This window comes from Lates calcarifer, linkage group LG11 (assembly GCF_001640805.2).
Source record: "Lates calcarifer isolate ASB-BC8 linkage group LG11, TLL_Latcal_v3, whole genome shotgun sequence".
Lineage (NCBI taxonomy): Eukaryota > Metazoa > Chordata > Actinopteri > Centropomidae > Lates > Lates calcarifer.
In genome coordinates, this window is record NC_066843.1 from 19,565,785 (window position 1) to 19,584,051 (window position 18,267).

Sequence of the window (18,267 nt, forward strand, 5' to 3'; positions counted from 1 at the left end):
CGGCGGTCTCAGAGTCCGACATGTCTGTGGTGCTGCTGTGCGTGTTGAGGGTGAGTGTCCGGTTCCTGTCCTCCAAACGCCTATGGATCCCAGCGCCACCAAGAGAGACAAGAGAGACGGTGGAGATGAGAGGGAGTTGATGAAAGGGGAGGGAGCACAGGAGGAGGTGGGAGGAGATAAACATGTGAGAGGGCAGCACACGTGTGTACACAGTGGGCGAGAGGAGGGGGTGGGGTGGTGGGGCGTGGGGGATGGGGGATGGGGGGGGGGGGCAAGAATGAAGGGGCAATGACCCAGACTGCAACTCAGAGGTGGAAGACTGGGAAACACATTTTGGAGGGTGCAGGTCTGAGGGACAGAAGATGGGAAGTGGGGTGTGTTAAGGTTCCTTGTAGATCAGATTCATTGAGCAGTTTGGTGCTTCCACTACCATCAAGGCCAAGTGAGGTTCTGACCCAACTGTAAAGCTCAGGCATTGAGAGATTAAAACTGCATGATAAACTGAGGTCATAGAGACATGTGATTGATTCCAGCTTGAATTTCTGCTCAACAGATACAAAATGTCCAGTCGTAGTGCAAAAACCTCAACCCCCAATTCATACATTTCTCAACCCATGCACGCTGTAATGGAGTGAATTAAGCCTTGCACGTGTGTGTGTGTGTGTGTGTGTGTCAGGGCAGTTGGAACATGATGATAGTGACAGCTAGTCCCCCAACATCATTTAGCCATTGAATCCTGCCACCTAGTGGCAGCTTTTTGTGCAGGAGATTACAGCGTCTTGCTGCCACTGCAGTTTTCATCACAGCACATGGCAGCTATGCCTCAAAGGTCAGAATGTAATTCAACTAAATGTCAACAGCAACTAAATGTTTGGGGCTAAACACAGTGAAAGGACATTTGTCATTTATAAGCATCTTTAATTATTACTGCTTATTCCGTATACACTGCATTCATTCAACACCAAGAGGTAGTGGCTACACTGAGCCATGTGTCCTTGTAGGAATAAACTTTCCAAGGTCACATTCAAAACTTATTGGAAATATCTACCTGAAAATTTTTTAACTCCAGCTGCAACTAATTTTTATTTTCCATATCAGTTAATGTGCCATGCAAGAGAATATTTTGCTTTTTCCCTCCATCATATAAAAATAAGTATCTTTCTGTGACTCAGATAATCTTTTCAGGCCTAATTTAGACTCAGACAGCTGCAGATTTTTCACCACATAACACGTTGTTAGTGATTTTCCAACTATTGAATTAACTGAACGATTTTTTTTTCAAAGCCTGACGCACAAAATGAACAAATGAACCAAATTTTCTTGGGATTGCTTTGCTGGCTCTAGTTTCTAACTCTCATCCCCCGAAAAAACGATGGCTAGACACACACCACCAGTATAAAGTGGAAAATGTGTTTCTGTAATTTGGACGAACAGACTTTCTTTTTTTTTTAACAGAATGAAGACCTGACTATGACCTACGATTACCGTCCACCATTGCAGTTGAATAATGTTACATCAGTGCGGCGCGCTCCTCAGTCGTTATGCAACAACCCGCACAAGAAGTCTGGACTGTGCACCGCTGCTGCTGTGGATGCAGATTACTAGAATCACTTTTGTGCGCACAATCCCCACAAACTCGGGGACTAATGTGCAAATTCTGCGCTCTGTCAGTCAAACACTGCTGCTGTTAGCGACCACATTAATCTTCTCCACCGCTAAAACAATTTAATAAGTTGTAAACTAAATATCCACAGTAACTTTCTGGCGTGTCTCACCTGATCCGTGCGGACTGACTCTGTGGTTTGTCTCCCCTTGCACCCACTGCACACCTGTTTAGGATCTACGAGGCTATGAATTTTGGGAAATGTAGTGCTGAATGGAAAACAGTCGTGTGAACCTTGAAACCCTCAGGGGTGTTCCTTAGATATGTTGCTGAGTCGTTGAAGCCAAGGCAAGGGAGCCACGCAAGCTTTTTTTTCTTTTCTTTTCCCTTCCGCTTTTCTTTCTTTTCATTCATTTTTTACCTAAACATCTGCCTGACGTTAAGGACAACCCACATTAACTGGCCGGTTGTTTCCTAAAATAGCACTAACTACTCATTCATATTCCTAAAAGAAGAAAAAGTGTGCAGTGCCTAAATTACATTAGCATCAAATGTCAACCAATTAACTCCCTGCACGGAAAAAAACCTCCTCTTCTCACTTCCTCTGGCAGGAATAATGCTCTCTCATGCATAAATTCTCCAGCATGAGGACAAAAGATAAAACTGGAGGTCAGATACAAATGATGACCAAATAACACCATAAAATAGAACAAGTAGGTGTAAGAGTAATACTGAACATATGTCATATAATATTATTAAACTGTTCAATAAAGTATGTGGCGTACAAATTATACAGGTTCTATTAAAAGAAAAAGATTTATAACAAGAGAGATAATCTTTGAAGCTTATAAAAATATACTTCAATGGGAAACTAGTTCCATACCTCCCTGTGAGCCCATGTGCACTGGGACTAAAAGGAACACCATGTACTTTAAGTAACCAAAGTAGCTTCCTGTGCAGAAACCCAACACATGAGACTGAATTGAAAGAAAAAAAGAACAAACAGTGCTGTTAATTCTTACCTATCTGCAGAGGGGATAGCTTGGTCTTGAGTTAGACTGCTGAAAAAGTGTGTCTAAGAGTCTGGAGGAATCACCAGAAGATGCCAAGGGGGGTGGGGGGGGGCTTTAGTGTGCGTGCAGTAGTGAATGTGATCTCATTGAAAGGGGGTGTGTGCTCTGGTTTATGGCCCAGAATGCATGTGTGCTTGTGCGTGCTCAGTGTATGCACTGCCCGGAGCTAGATGACAAAGGGGGGAGGGGGCAGAAAGAAAAAGAGGAGAAGGAATCTCAAGGAAGTTTAAGGCAAGAGAGCAACAGACTACAAGAGAGGACTCTCCTGTTTGAGATTCCATCGAGGGTTAAATGCAGCTAAAGAGGGGGAGGGGGGAGGGGCTTTGCACATGTGTAACATTTAATATGTGTGTGCCTGGCGGTGATGTAGTGCGGCAAGGTCGACATCTCAGCCCATAAGACAGTGACATACGGACCCTGTTGTTCTCATGTTCCCCACAGTCCTTTCTTCTTTTCAACCCCGGTTAACTTGTCGAATCCTCACTCATATGCAAACACATAATATCCTCAGGCTCCACACTGACTCTGCACAATTAGCATCACACATGTTAAAACACCCAAAACACACACACCCTCATTTTTTATTTGTAAAACAAAACCAGCAACAGAAATCTGTTTACCTGACAACAGGAGCACATTCTCCTGCAGCAAATAGGAATTTTAAAAATGTGTGTTTGTGTGTGTGTGTGTGTGTGTGTGTGTGTCCACTGTTGGAGGTGGCACCTTCCAGGCGATAAGATCAGAGGAGTCAGTCAGTCTGTAGGTCACCCATGGGAGGCATGCTGCGCATGTACAGAACATGTTTGCACATGTACAGTGCATCATGTGGAGTCCTGCAGATTGCATGGAGGAGGCTTGGGGTTGATGGGAGGGATGTTTAAAGCAAAGTGTCATGGGGAACATACAGCACACAGGTGGCCTTTTGGCTCCTAAACAAAGCCCTTGTCCAGGGCTGCAACAGTTTATTCCACAGTGGAGGAATGTATAGACAGGTTTGTAATGTTTTTTTTTAAACTGAAATCTACTGTTTTGTTTGAGGCTGCCTTCAATAGCTCAAAAATATCACTTGATTTTGTTGTGTCAGCGTGATACTTCATGACTTTTCCAAGTTTTTTTTCTGAAGACATGTTTTCAAAAGTCTGCTACAAAAATGGCACATTACTTCTGTCACCTGTAAAACCTGGTTAAAGGGTAACTCTAGGGGTTTTTGAATCCAGGGTCTTATTTTGCCCCCCATGTATTTGGGTGTAAATGATTGATAGGGACAAATCCTTGCAATCAGTTCACTATTGAGCAAGAACAATTTACCTGGAACCTGTAAACAGCAAATCAAAAAGTTGCAATTACTCACCTCAAAAAATATTTTTACCACTGACAGGTTCAGATTGTTATTATAAGTTCCTGACAACATTATGGAAAGGATTCCTACATAGATAGACCTTGTTTGTTAAGAGTAAGATCCTTTTTGTTTAACCAAAAATGGCCAATTTATAGCTCAGTTATAAGCCACCAGACTCCACTGACAAAAACAGCAGTTTTACTTTTCAGAACATGGCAGGTGTTGACCTACTGCTGCCTTGACTGGTTTGGTTTGTTTGTATTGTTGTGTGGTACTTTTACTTAAGCAAAGGATCTGTGTACTTCTTATACCACTGAAAGTCACACAGTAACACAAACTAATTAACTGATCGGACATAGTGGTAAGTTTATTGTTTTTGTCAATGGAGTCTGGTAATGATGAAACCCTATTGATCATTTACCCCCCAAAACATGAGAAAATAAGGCCCAGGGTAAAAAAAAGAAAGAAAAAAAGTTATCCTTTAAATATTGTGAATTTATGTGTTTCTCTGTGATCAGTGTGAACAATACAATTCCCAAAAAGTCTGTTTGGATCTCTGATATTGTGTGTGTTTTATCACAGTTTGTTCAGAAGAGGTCTGATAGAGAGCTTGACCTCTGACACCAAACTCGTGTAATATCAGATATAATCAGTAGGATAACACTAACCCCCCCATGAACTCTACTTTTATGAAGCCTATGATGTGATTGTGGGCACTGTCTTAGAGATGTTAATCCCATTATATGTTTTAGCACTGAGGTCATAGTTAGTGATAGTGTTGCGTTGGAATTGCTCTATATGGAGAGATGATTCTAACATTCTGCTGCCCTCATGTATGTAAATAGGAAGGATAAAAAATTAGAATCACCTCTCAATGTAATGTATGAACATCATCTTTAACTATGACCCTAGAAATAAATATCTAATTAAATTTGCACATTTCTGACAGAGTTGCATGTTCATTAGCTCATGTAGGTGTACTTAATACAGTGTCCAATCAGTGTAATCAATACTGGTTGATTTACTACACAGTGAAGATAGTTCATAAGTATTTTACACAGATTTGATAAGATTTACAAATGTAAATAAAGTTTAGTGAAGTTGTGCTGTGAATCAAGGATCTTGGTCAGTCTAATTCTTTTAATATACATTTTATTTTTTAAAACATATGTTCCTGTTATTTATTATACTGCATTTATTATTTTGTGCCCCATTCACAGCCTTAGACATAGTAACACAGAGACATCCAGCAACCCACTAATCAGATCAGTTTGCAGCCTGTACCCTCTGCTTCTGTCAGTATGTCAGCACTTTACACACCATCAGTTTGTCTGTTTAGATGTTGATTTCTGATTTCTTTTTGTTTCGTCACATTACATTTCACCAACTAAACTGTAAAGAAGTTTTGATTTTATTAAAAAAAAAACCTGCTCAGAGCTCAGAGAAACAGATGTTATGAGTGTGATGTCTCATTAATGCACAAGGTCAGTGTGTGTAACAGCTGCCCGTCACTTCTCTGTCTCTATCCATTTTCTTATCCATTCCTCCTCCTCTCCCTCTGTTCTCCCTGTTAAAGCAGTTGGTCTTACAGTGTCATCTGCTGTTCTACTCATGTCCACCAGGCGTCCCTGCTGAGCTCCTGCCTCTGTCCATCAATGGATCTGTCATCCGCCCTGCACACATGTAACAGGTACATTTAACCACAACTAATGTCTGTACATGTTTTCCTCATCTTCACAGTAAGTAAGGTCTCAAAGTTCTACCTGACTCCAAACATTAAATAAGGTCACTAAAGGTCACTATTTACCTCTATTAATTATAGTGTAAAAGTGTAACAGAAAGAAATCAAGTGTACCAGAAAATTCTTTCCTGTGAATGACTCTTTGGAAAAGAAAATATATATGGTTGTTCATAAAACATATTTCCTCATTTGGTGTGATAACAATGCTATATTTTGCAACCTTTAACGAGAGCATGACCAGTTTGCATCAAGGGAAAGACTCACCACTTCCATACTCCATCCATCTATCTATCTATCTATCTTTTCAAATTAGCATGTCTTGTGGGGAAATCTGTGTCACCTCATTTTAGAACAAACACTGGAGCTTTTACCCCTTCAGGTGGCAGGTGAGCTGACTTGTGGTCACTGTGAAAAGGTCAGGTGAGTTAGTCAGTATGCAGTAATTTAATCATCAAATGACGTAATGAATTAAGATACGTGTGAACATTAGTGTTTTTATTCATTCACACAATTAAGATCTTGAAGGAACTTTTTCCACAACCATCAACACACACACACACACACACACTATAAACCTGTAACAGCACCCTCTTGCATCCATTCAAATCTCTTTGACCATGTTTCTCATTATGAACTGGACCAAACAAGTTCCAGACAATTAGCACACAGTCACCCTCCTGCTGCATAACCAAATGTTGGACTAAAGCAGCTATAAAATGGAAGCAAAATGGACCAAGAGAATGAAGAAGCGAACGCGAAAAAGAAGTGACGACCAACAAATCAGGAGCAAAAGAAAAGCGATGGCTCACAGAAGAACCAGCGGAAGCAAACTCCTCATGACAGGTGAGCTGAGCTTGTCTGTTCTCTGTCTATCTTCGGAATTACTTGAAAGTTCAAAATTTACACTCCTTTGTCTCTGGTTAGAAATGAAAAAGATCAAACATGTATCTTCTCTTTCACTTTCCCCTGCTCCACAGTGTTGTATATGGTGGCATCATGCAGTGCCGTGCCCATCAGTGACCTGCTCGATCGAGCCTCTCAGGGCTCTGACAAACTGCACTCACTCAGCACAACACTCACCCAAGTTCTGGTCAGTAACTGTGTCTGTGTGAGTGCGTGCACTGTCTCAGGGTGTCTGAGTCTGCTTAAACACACAAATGTGTCTTAATTCAGTTAAAGTCACATGCAGCTATGTTCTCTTGGTCTCTTGATTGAATTGAGTCTGAGCTGGGTGGGGCTGCTTGAACCACATACCTGTTTGAAAGTCTGGTTTTCTCTTGTATTCAGAATCACATGAGACAAAAGAAGGCAATTAGTAGGAATTTTCTAAGATATGCTATTTGGTTACATTCTTGAAAGTTAATTCCTTAAAAGGCCATGCCAATGGGTTGGCATTATTTAGAGCTGTTATATTGATTCCCAGTCTCCCAGGGAGCCATCAGCTCCCATTCATTTCTGTATAAAAATCAGCATTGTAAATGTACAGTGCAAATAACAACCTTCTTCTGTCCCTCCCAGGACTCTCATTTCCCTCCTATAGGTCGGGTGATCACACCCCGCCCCTCAACGTGCCACACCTCCTCTCTCCATACACCCAATGACAAGGCGCAAGCTCTTCAAGTATCAGTAAGTTACTATATATCTTTTTACTCATTTTTTCTTATTCTTTGCTTTTGTCTGTTTCAGTGATGTCTTCACTTCACATCTCAGATCTTCTCCTTGTAACTTTGACCACTCTTCATAAGTTTTTCTCTGCTATATATGCCAGATCATATCTCCTAGGATTGAAGCCATTTTTAATTTTATTGTGATATTGTTTAGAAAAATCTGTAACATTTACTGACAAAATGTTGGCGTGATTAGAAATTCATCTAACTCTGTTACAACATCTTCACTTTATTTTTTATTATCTGTTTGACTTGTTCTCCAGGAGTCAGACCTGTTGTCATTGGCTCGTTCTCTGCTCGCAGCCTGGGTGGACCCCCTGGTAGTCCTCTCTGCCTCTGTTAACACTCTGCCTCACCCAGCACAAAGCAGCATATCCAACAAGATCCAGGAGCTACAGCAGCACTCCAAGAGCCTGGGAGACGGCCTGGATATAATTTCTGGCAAGGTGCGCAATGAAAGTGTGGAATGAAAAATCTCTGAATAAATGTCCTTTGTACTCATTTAAAATGTTGATACAAATTTTGTATTAAAACAGTTTTCTTTTCTTTTTCACAACCCTTCCTCCAACTTTCCCTAACTCCTCTCTGTCCAGATGGGTCCAGCTGCTCAGGCCATCTCCACCCTGCCTTACAGAGGAGGCAATGATATTGGTCAGGACAAGATTTCCAAATTGATCAACTTCCATTTCCTGATGTCCTGCTTCCGACGGGACTCCCACAAGATTGACAGCTTCCTGAAAGTCCTACGCTGCCGGGCAGCAAAGATGCAACCTGAAATGTGCTAAAGGGGGAGGCAGGGGAGGCTTGACTCTGAGGGGAGATTTTTCTGAAAGCTTATATTGCCTACATTCTAGGAATCTAATATCTGAGCTAATATCCTAATAGGCATTATGAGCTTACAGAAGGTGAAGATAAGGAGGAGTTACATGGTACACACAGGAAGTCATATTTTGTTTAACATGACCCGTTGCAGCCATCATTGTGCACAAACATTGACTGCACTTATCCAGTTCTCAGTGCAAATGAATTGATGCTTAGACATAATGTGAAAAGCGTTTTACTTCTTAAAAATATTCCATTGGGAATAAGTCAGAGGTTAGAACAGGTTGAGAAATCCAAGGTAGGTAAGGGAGTAGCCAAAGGCCAAAGGCCCATAAACCCTCCCAGATGTTTCCAGCTGGTCTGGCATTATCAATTGAAAAAAAAAATCAACTGTGGTCACAAACTGTGGTAAACCTGTGTGTCTTCTGTCCTGTGACTCTTCCTTATGACTACTGACACAGAATCGCCTCAAAGCCAAGCTACCAAAGGAGCTCTGCAGTGGCAGGCAGTTCACAGTTTGACCTTGGAGAGTTCTCTTTAAGTCATTCTTCATGCAGGGATGCAGGGCTATTTGAAGAGTTTTCTCTTCCTAACTAATTTGACTGCTAGCTTGATTTATGACAGACTGCAGCATTTGCACTTTAGATTTAATAACACTTTCTTGGAAGCATAATGAATGCAAAGCCTTTTAACTGAAATTTCTTTTTCTGTATATCAATAAAATTCATCTCTTGCACAGTAAAATTTTTTGTGTCAGTCATTAAATTTTTTGGGAGCAATTCATTCTCTAACCGCTTTACTGCTTTAACCTGCCTAACCAAATGTTGTCACATCAATCGATTTACTTTTTCAACAGTGATTTGTAATGGTTTTTGGAAGGCACAGACAAATAATATATTCCTGCCAATATAATAGAGAGTGTTTCTGTGTGTTGTGCTGAAGGGCAGTTAAAAAACAAGTTGCGTTGTTGAAGGACTTGTAGATCCTGCCCAAATAATTCTCCTGAAGAGGCTTGTCTGAGTAAATAACCCCAATGATATCATTAGACTGTACATTTATAACAGAAAGCCTGCACTATAAATTGGAATGCATGGAAAAGGAAAAGGAAAACGTGCCATCGACCAATACAAGAGACCAAGAATCATGATCTGCTGCTTCAGTTCTGACCTCTCATTGGCAGCTTCTGTGTGTGAGGCCCCAAACTTTATGGAAATCCAATCTTTGATAACTGAAGTTAACATTAATAGTGATTAAAGCTTTAAATCAAGAATACAGCACAATGAAAAACTGTTGCCCATCACTGCCCAAATATCACTGTAAATGTAGATTAAAGACAGACAGGCATGAGACATTATATCTGTACAACTGATGAGGCAAAGCATGATAACCAATTTCATCATAATTTGTTTTTTTTTTTGACTAATAAATTTGTATAAATGTATATAAATCAGAGTTTTCCAAAGTGGGTACTGCAGCATCCTGTGGTGCTTTGAGGACAAACCAAGAGTGCAGTAAGATTTATTAATTCCATTTTTATCTTTCTTCTCTTCATCACACAAAAATCAACAACAGCATTTACATTTTTATGTTATGTTTTGAAATCAAATTGTGACTTTTCCAGTTCAGTAGAAGTGAGATAGTGACAGTGTAATGTAAAGATTTGTTCAGAGAAATGCTGATACATGTAGTAGCTGTTTTACCATGTTCCAAGCTCATATTCCACCTAATCTGTATCGTGTCTTGATTTTGATTCATGTTTCATTAAATTACTGTAAATTAAATTAAAAATAGTACAAATGTATCTATACATACACTCAGGTCTTTTTTTTTTTTTTTGGTCATATCTCTTTAATAATCTTGGGACGCCTTGGATAGGAACCACACGGACCTAGGCCCACCAAAAAGCCAAGACCGGCCCTGGATGTGGGTTTGATTTTCCCAACACTGAACAGCTCAGTGTTGAGAGCCGCGCTGGAGGCTACCCAGCAGAGCAACGCTCCACACCGTGCCGCCTGGTAAACCGACACCTGTCCGCCACATTCACCTCCTTCTTCCTTTACCGTGTGTCTGCTGGAGGTGTCCCGTCGGTCTTCGGGCATGAAGAATAAACACAACCAACAGGTCAAGACAGCGGTTCCGAACCGACTCGACATGTCGAGCTTCGAGGTGTCTCTCCAGCAACTCAACGATTTGTTGACAGACGACAGCGGCTTTTACAGCTGGCCGACAAAACACTTCCATGAGGTCTACCCGAGGATTTATGTCGGCAATGCGTGAGTCATTGTTATGACCGTATTTATAACTCTTTTTTTTTTTCCCATGTAGGGATGTTTTACATTACAGTGAACATGTCTCCGTCTAATTCAGGTCATGTAGGATAAACAATCCCATCAATGCGTTCCCCTCTAATTTTACTTCAGTTAGAAGAATAAATTCCAATTTAATGAGCCTTTCTTCCTCTAATTACCCTCTTATATGATATTACTGTGGCAGTTCATTGATATTATACAATTCCACCAAAATTGTGAATAGGATTATTATTAGATTATTACATCACAAAGATGAATATAAAACAGATTAACTTGCAAGAAATTATCTCATTGTGCATGTTTGCAAGAATATGATGGACTCCTACATGTGCTCTAGAATAATCTAGAAGTATTCTATAATCAATGCTTACAGTAAGGTCATTACCATTCTCACCACTAGCCACTGTTTTTTCTCAGAAGGGGTATTTTCAAGTGTTTTTAATTTGGATTACACATTAAAAACAGCTATTTTATTTTCCCGTTTGAGACGGACTGTCTGCTAATACATAGGCATACAGGGAGCCAAAGACACGAGAGCTGCAACAGACAGAAGCTTGTTTAATTTTTGAAGAGATGGAGGAATGTTCTAAAAAGCCAAAATGGAGCAGAGACAGAAGATGGCACGAATGGAGAAGTTAAAAATAGCTTGAGCTTAACCTGTAGGTCCCCTGTTGAATTAAAGTATCCAGAGGAGGCATGCTCTATATTTCTCTCTAACATCTGTCCCTGCCAACTTTGGGAGAGACAGATTGGGGAAAAAAAAGACTATAATGTATTGATTTGTAACATTAGTGGAGAATACAGAATATAATCTGTTGTCCATATACAGTGGGATCCAAAAGTCTGAGACCATTTTCCTGGGAAAGACTTGGACTCCACTGTAAGTTTGAGAAGAAAATGACACATACAGTTTAAACTGAAGCTTGTCTAAAAGGACCAGTGTGTGGGATTTAGTGGCATCTAGTGGAGATTTTGCAAATTGCAACCAAGTGCACCCCTCACCCCTCCCTTTCCAAGCATATACAAGAACCTATGGTGGTATTCAAGTAACATAAGTATGTGAAATGCTCTTGCTAGAGTCTATGCATTCTTGGTAACTGCAGAAACATGGCAGTACAACATGGCAGGCTCTGTGGAAGAGGACCTGCTCCCTATGTAGATAAGAGGGGCTCATTCTAAGCTAACAAAAACACAACAGTTCTAAGTTTCAGGTGATTACACACTAATGAAAACATAAATGAGTATTATATGATGAACTAATCATGATATAAAATGTAGATATTAGGACTGTTCCAAGAAGCAGGCTAACAGAATTAGCCTACTTGGTCAAACTACGTGTCAGGAGTTTAAAAGTAGTGGCCAGCTAGAGGGTAGGTGATAACAGGTTGCATTGTGGGAAGTGTAGGAAATAAGGTTAGGGTTTTACAGCAGCTCAGTCAGTCACTGCTATTTACCATGTGCTGACATACAGTATGTCTGGTTGGGAAGCATATATTCCGAGCTTAGATGTAAAAGTCTTCAAATTTTAAATGGGTGGATGTGAAAGCTATAAAACAGAGGCTTTTAGATGTTTTTTTTTTTTTTTCAGCACAGTGAGTCATGGCAGTGTATTTCAGGAGAGGGAACCTCTGCTGGCCTTCCTGAAGTCATAATGGACAGAGCAGGAACACTTGTTTTTATATCACAGCAAATGTCTTCACAGATATAGGCTGGAATCCACTAATGCATCGATACAGCTCTGTGAAGCCTTGTGAAGAGAGCATGCAATCACAGATCATCCTCTCTTTTGTTTCCTTTGATGTTTCTGTCCTCGTTCCCCTGTGCAGTCTGAAAGCCTGGCAGACTTTTTGTGGAGGCGTGATGCTGCATTCAGTATTAGCACCAGTGTGCATCAACTCTATTTTTAGCTCTCGACATCTAAAAGGCAGGAGGTGCCAAGTGGTACAGCAGTCTCAGAGGTTCACAGCGAGATGCAGCAGATCTTTCTGTGGCAAAGCAGCTCTTTGTATGACAGAAGGAGGAAATGGGAGAGAGGTGTAGTGGGTGAATGAATTTTTGTAAATGCAGACAACCTGATTAGAGAGACTTGTTTCTAAATTTAGTTCACTGTGACACAGTTTCATAAGCAACTGAATTATCAGTTTGTACTCTGCAGCTTCACATGTATAATTATCAGGATCACAATTTTTGCAATTAAATTTGTGATAATTTACAGTATATAACTACTAACAGATGTTTGTTTCAAGCATGCTTGATCACTTCATCAAACAATTTGCTCTACACAGCCAGTGTGCATGTATAATAAAACAGCATTTCTTTGTAGGGATAACTGTTCTTTCATTTCATAGTGGCTGTTAAGTACATTTTTATTCAACAATTCCGTGTGAGGAAAAACATTTTGATTGAAAAGCACCGTACTTAAATCATTGTTGGATGGACAGGCTTACACTTTGGCAACAGGAAAGGTAAAAGAGCAGAGCAAAGGCACAGAGCAGGTCACAGACAGTTAGCACGTCATAAAGCACAGACAATGAGCAGCAAGCAGAACCTGGATAGGAGACAGGCAGGAGGGCAGAGCAGTGACTGAGCAGGTATAAATACTCTGGGGCTGATGGGTAATGAGTTGCAGGTGAGAAGGTTGGCAAAGGCGGCAAACTGAGGGCAACTAGTTGACAGGTGTGGAATGTCTGGAGAGTTGCTTGAGATGCAGGGGGGTGGGGTCGTGGGGACAAGTCATCACAGTTTTAAAGATGTAGGCAGCCTCTGCTGCATCATTTTTAAGCATTCTCTGTAAAATTCTCTGTCAAGTCCCCTAACTTTATGGAAGTGCAGCATTAAATCACTGCGGCACAGTCGTTACAGCTGCATGAAATCAAACAGTTTTTTCTGTCAACTTAAGATATGAATTCACTTTCAAAGACAGATGTATAACATGATAAGCTTCAGAACCAGCTCAGAAAGGTTGACAATTGGTTTTTGGGTTATCTAATTAAACAAAATTCATAAATTCTGTTGTTCACAATGCAGAAGAATAGAATTTAGCGCTGAATTAGAAATTTCACAAAATTTCACAAAGATTCAGGGAGTGAAGTTAGGCTTTAGTCCAAACAGAAATGTTCAAAATGTATTTTGTCTATTAGAATTAGTGGTGAGTGTGCAATAAGCTCCATTGCACGTATTTGTTTTGCTTACGAACCTAATGCAGGTTTGTAGCGACAAACGTGATGCGACTGAAGCGTCTGGGAGTCACCCACATCCTGAACGGAGCAGAAGGAAACTCCTTCATGCACGTCAACACCAACACTGAGTTCTACGCAGGCACAGGCATCATCTACCACGGGATACCAGCCAGCGACACCGACCACTTCGACATCAGCGTCTACTTTGAAGAGGCAGCAGACTTTATCGAGAAGGCGTTGGCGTACAAAAACGGAAAAGGTCAGAGGATAACAGAGCTGAGATGAACTGAAATTGAAATCCTTTTTTTTGTGTGTGTAAAATAGAGTACTTGAAAGAACATCCACACTGTTCAGCCATTTTGGAAGAAACCTTTCCTGACTGCTTCTCTCATATTACATGACTTATGAAAACCTCTGAATTTTTATAATTTCTTTGACTGTAAGCAGGCTGGTGAAAGGTTTAGAACATGTAAACTAATTAACCTGATGGTGAGACAGCGATTAAAATTCTAATTTTAACCCATTTGTTATATGAGAATCATTACACTAAATTACACTAGTCATGATTGGAAAGCTACACCAGTTGGTATTTTCTATTGAAATAATGGATCAAATGACTATGGCTGAGTTTGGAATGACATGTCAATATATGATTACCATTTGAGCCTGCTGGTTCACTGCAGCTCTCCAGAGATTTTTAACCTACAGCATTTTAGCTCATTGTTTTGGGCCCACAAACTCCACTCTCATTCGACCTTTTTCTGACTGCAGCAGACAGCTGTTTTCAGTGAAAAACCTCTGACAGACCCACTGCACACTGCCTGCCCAGCACCAAACAGCAGACAGGCAAAGTTTGTGACTTGCTAGTGAACATAGTGGAGCATTTAGCAGCTAAAGCTGGTGGAAGCCAAAAGGAGAGTGAATATTGGACTTAATTAAAAATTAAAATAACTGACTTGAATGCTAATGTTCCTCCTTCACTGTCTGCTGCTAAAATTACAAGGCCAGTAATAGAATTAACTTAAAATAAACCTACAAGGATTTAAACTTTTCAAAGAATATTTTCATGTGAATAACTCATTTTAGATAAATTGTCAGACTGTGACAATTCTGAGTCGATGAGCTTTTTCCACTGACACAAGGTGGCAGTGCACCCAGATACAACTGTATTGATCAATCAGGAACATTTGCTCTTCTTTTCTCCTGCAGGTAAAGTGTATGTTCATTGCAGGGAAGGCTACAGCCGCTCGCCAACCTTAGTCATAGCCTACCTGATGCTTCGCCAAAACATGGATGTCCACACCGCTCTGGCCATGGTGCGGCAGAAAAGAGAAATCGGACCCAACGACGGCTTCCTTCGGCAGCTCTGTCGGCTGAACCAGAGGCTGGCTGCTGAGGGAAAGCTCTGGAACAAGTGAGGCACACTAGGACGTAGACGAACTGTCTGTAAGAGAGAAGAAAAGTATGCTTAATTGCACATCAATTTCTTTCACTCGTTCTACAGCTTTAACAAGCTGCAGGTCTGTTTGAGGGAACGTTGTGGAAGTGAGGGGAGTGGAAAATGAAAAACATTTTCTAGTAGAGTAAGGCTGACAGCACTGACTGTATGTAAAGTACAAAATAATATATCTTACACTCTTTTGACACATACATATAGTATTTTATTCATGCTCAAAAAAAAAAAAAAACTTCTGCAAAAGACACTGGTGATACCATGTGCTGATCATACACTGTAACGTGTAAATCCAGGTACACTTCTTTCAGTAATTGTGTTTACATACTGTCACTTATATATCTGAATATTAGATTGATCTTGTTTCAGGTCTAAATGACATTGAATAATTGCATTTTTCATGTCCTGTATAGATTGGTGTGTTTTCCTCACAATTCAAGAGAATAATATTCAAGTATAAAGGGAATATTAAAATACATTTAAGTGCACTCATTAGGGGACCTGGTGAAAAAAAACTGATCGTGTAACTAATGTGTGACTGTCACCGCCCTCTCTCATCCTGCCTTCTTTCCCTCCTCTCCATCTCTCTTCTTCTCTCCTGGCGTTGTGCCCTTTGTCTTGGTCTCACTCCTGAAACACTGCCAAATCTCTCAGTCCCAGCCGCTCCCAGAGGGGATTTCAAGTGGACACTGTGATTTTTATATTGAATCAGATTTTCAGGGTACCAGAGGATGATGTTAAAATATTTTCTGTCTAATATGTTTAGTATGCTTTAGAAAACTGCACAATCTTTGACCCATGTTGCACTCTTAGAAAACTGCCTCAGAAGTATTTCTCAAATTTGTCTTGCTGTTATTCTGCTTTATAGGAATTCTACAGTTTTACACTGCAAGATGGTTCAATTTTTAATGATTAAAATTAAGCTAGTTTGATATTATTAGAACAGCAAAGAAAACCAGGAATAATTTGACTTTTTGGGAAATACGCTAAGAGTTAGATACAGTAAAAGTGATTGGGAAGATAAAACTAATGCCAGCAGCCAGTTAGCGTCGCTTATATTTAGCGTACAGACATGAGAACCATATTAATCTCCTCATCTAGCGCTTGGTAAGAAAATGAATTAGCGTATTTCCCCAAATGTGGAACTACACCTGTAATGTCAACTTTGGCGAGAGAGTTTGTCTCACATTCTAGCAATGAGCGACTCTTGATAATGTTAAGATTCTATACACATGTCTTGTCATAGCTGCTGAGGGTAGATTACCTGTGACCATGCCAGACGGTCCAATGAGAGGAGCCAAAAGTCTATGATTGTAATTTAAACACTGCCACAACGTGAGATATGTTTGCCTGTAACTTAAACATGTTGGATAACTTCTCAGTCGACACCTTTGCACAGTAGTGTGTGTTTCTGTCTGAGTGTATGCAGTTTTATATTGTAAAGCAGCATGCGTTGTAATATGTGAACCAAAGTACTCTTTATATTCCTTTGTTAGCACAGCTGTGTATCTACAGTACGTGTATTCATAGTGTGCATTATTGAGTGTGCATTATATGTCACAATGTGCATTATTGAGCCTGTGACTTGTGAATCATCATGCATTACTGAGTAGGATGTGATGTAGTTGGTCATGTCAGTAGGCCTTCATTGAGTCTCAGATTATGACACTGCTTATAAGAAGTGCACTTTATCTAATGACACTGGTGATTGTTGTTGCTCTCTTTTCATACATTCAGTAATAAACTGTGAAAATAACACTGCTGAGTTTCTTTAAGAGTTTCTTGCAGCAAGTCATTGATTGGTGAGGTGATATTCAGCACACACTGACTTACAGACAAACCATTGTTGACTGAGGACACTGTTGTATTGTCCTGTCTGATGTGGTTTCACTAAACAGTATTTTGCTCCTGATACTCTGAAGATGCAACAGTGCTTTATGGCAGATTGCAGGGTAGTAATTACTTTGTCCTGTAGAGGGGGCAGTAAGACTACTGTAGTTCTTTCAGTGTTAATATGAACAGTTCAACAATTCAAACTGCAAGGTTCCCATCACAATATTGTAAGAAATATTAGAAGGCGCAGTTACTGATACAGCTACTGTTACTGTTACACTTGAATAAAAGTCATCTCTAGACATGTTTAAAAAAAATACTCCAAATAATATTGTAAGAGGTCAATGACAGACATGTTGATGCCACTAAAACATTTTGATTATATTTTAAAATCTACTCCTTCTCCATTAGAAACCAAAATAAATCAAATCCAGAATCAAATCATATAATTTTTTTTTAAAATTCTTCAAAAGTTAACCTGCACCCTCTGACTCACTGGTGATCTGTCCAGCGTGTACCCTGGTTCTTGCCCATGTCAGCTGGGATTGGCTTCAGACCCTTAAGTATAAGTGGTATAGATAGTGAATGGATAGGTGGAAGTTTGCCTGCTGGACACTGGATGTCTTTATTGAGTCCACTCTCCGTGCACTGGAGGCTTCACCTTTTCACATCATGGGTCACACTGGCAGCTTAATGGTTAACCCACCTGCAGGTCAATTGAGTGGCTTTGAAACTAGCTGTGATGTTTCAAAATCCTCCGTCATAGACATTTTAAACTGAGATGTTTCTATATGTTATGTACTACATATTATTTAATGCATAGCTGGTATATTGAGAAAAAGAATAATGTTGAAATATAATGATATATATTATGCTGAAAAAGTAATCTCTACAATTAGGATTTAAAGCAGGAGTGCATTACAGAGGGCAGATTTGGACTAGTGACAGATACCTGGACCATCAATTCTGTTCTTCCAATCTATCTCAGTCATCATAATCATCACATCCATAAGAAGCATTACATCCATCAGGCCATCATGATCTTATCTAAAATTTATTTGTCATGACCATTACAGTACACAAATTTAAAAAATATATATTTTTATTACATTTATCATAATCATCACACTAGATGTAGATGTTGTCAAGAAAAATATTTGATTTAAGATCCAGTCTATGCAATGTTAATTGCCATGCTAACATATAAATATGGCAGAGCTGCAATGTAGCTCATCTTGTCCTCTGATT

At 40.0% G+C, this 18,267-nt stretch overlaps 2 protein-coding genes across 2 annotated transcripts; both read left to right on the top strand.

Annotated features, from left to right (window-relative positions):
- The first annotated feature begins 6,450 nt into the window (after positions 1-6,450).
- Positions 6,451-8,989, top strand: prl (prolactin). The gene is made up of 5 exons (XM_018698517.2): positions 6,451-6,599; positions 6,734-6,846; positions 7,275-7,382; positions 7,687-7,869; positions 8,017-8,989. Exons 1-5 carry the CDS (start codon positions 6,473-6,475, stop codon positions 8,206-8,208), a joined length of 723 nt encoding a protein of 240 aa, XP_018554033.2. The 5' UTR covers positions 6,451-6,472; the 3' UTR covers positions 8,209-8,989.
- A 1,144-nt stretch (positions 8,990-10,133) lies between these two features.
- Positions 10,134-16,942, top strand: LOC108898578 (dual specificity protein phosphatase 3). The gene is made up of 4 exons (XM_018698508.2): positions 10,134-10,518; positions 13,760-13,992; positions 14,943-15,147; positions 15,841-16,942. The coding sequence occupies exons 1-4, from the start codon at positions 10,343-10,345 to the stop codon at positions 15,941-15,943; spliced, it is 717 nt and encodes a 238-aa protein (XP_018554024.1). The 5' UTR covers positions 10,134-10,342; the 3' UTR covers positions 15,944-16,942.
- The last annotated feature ends 1,325 nt before the right edge of the window (positions 16,943-18,267 follow it).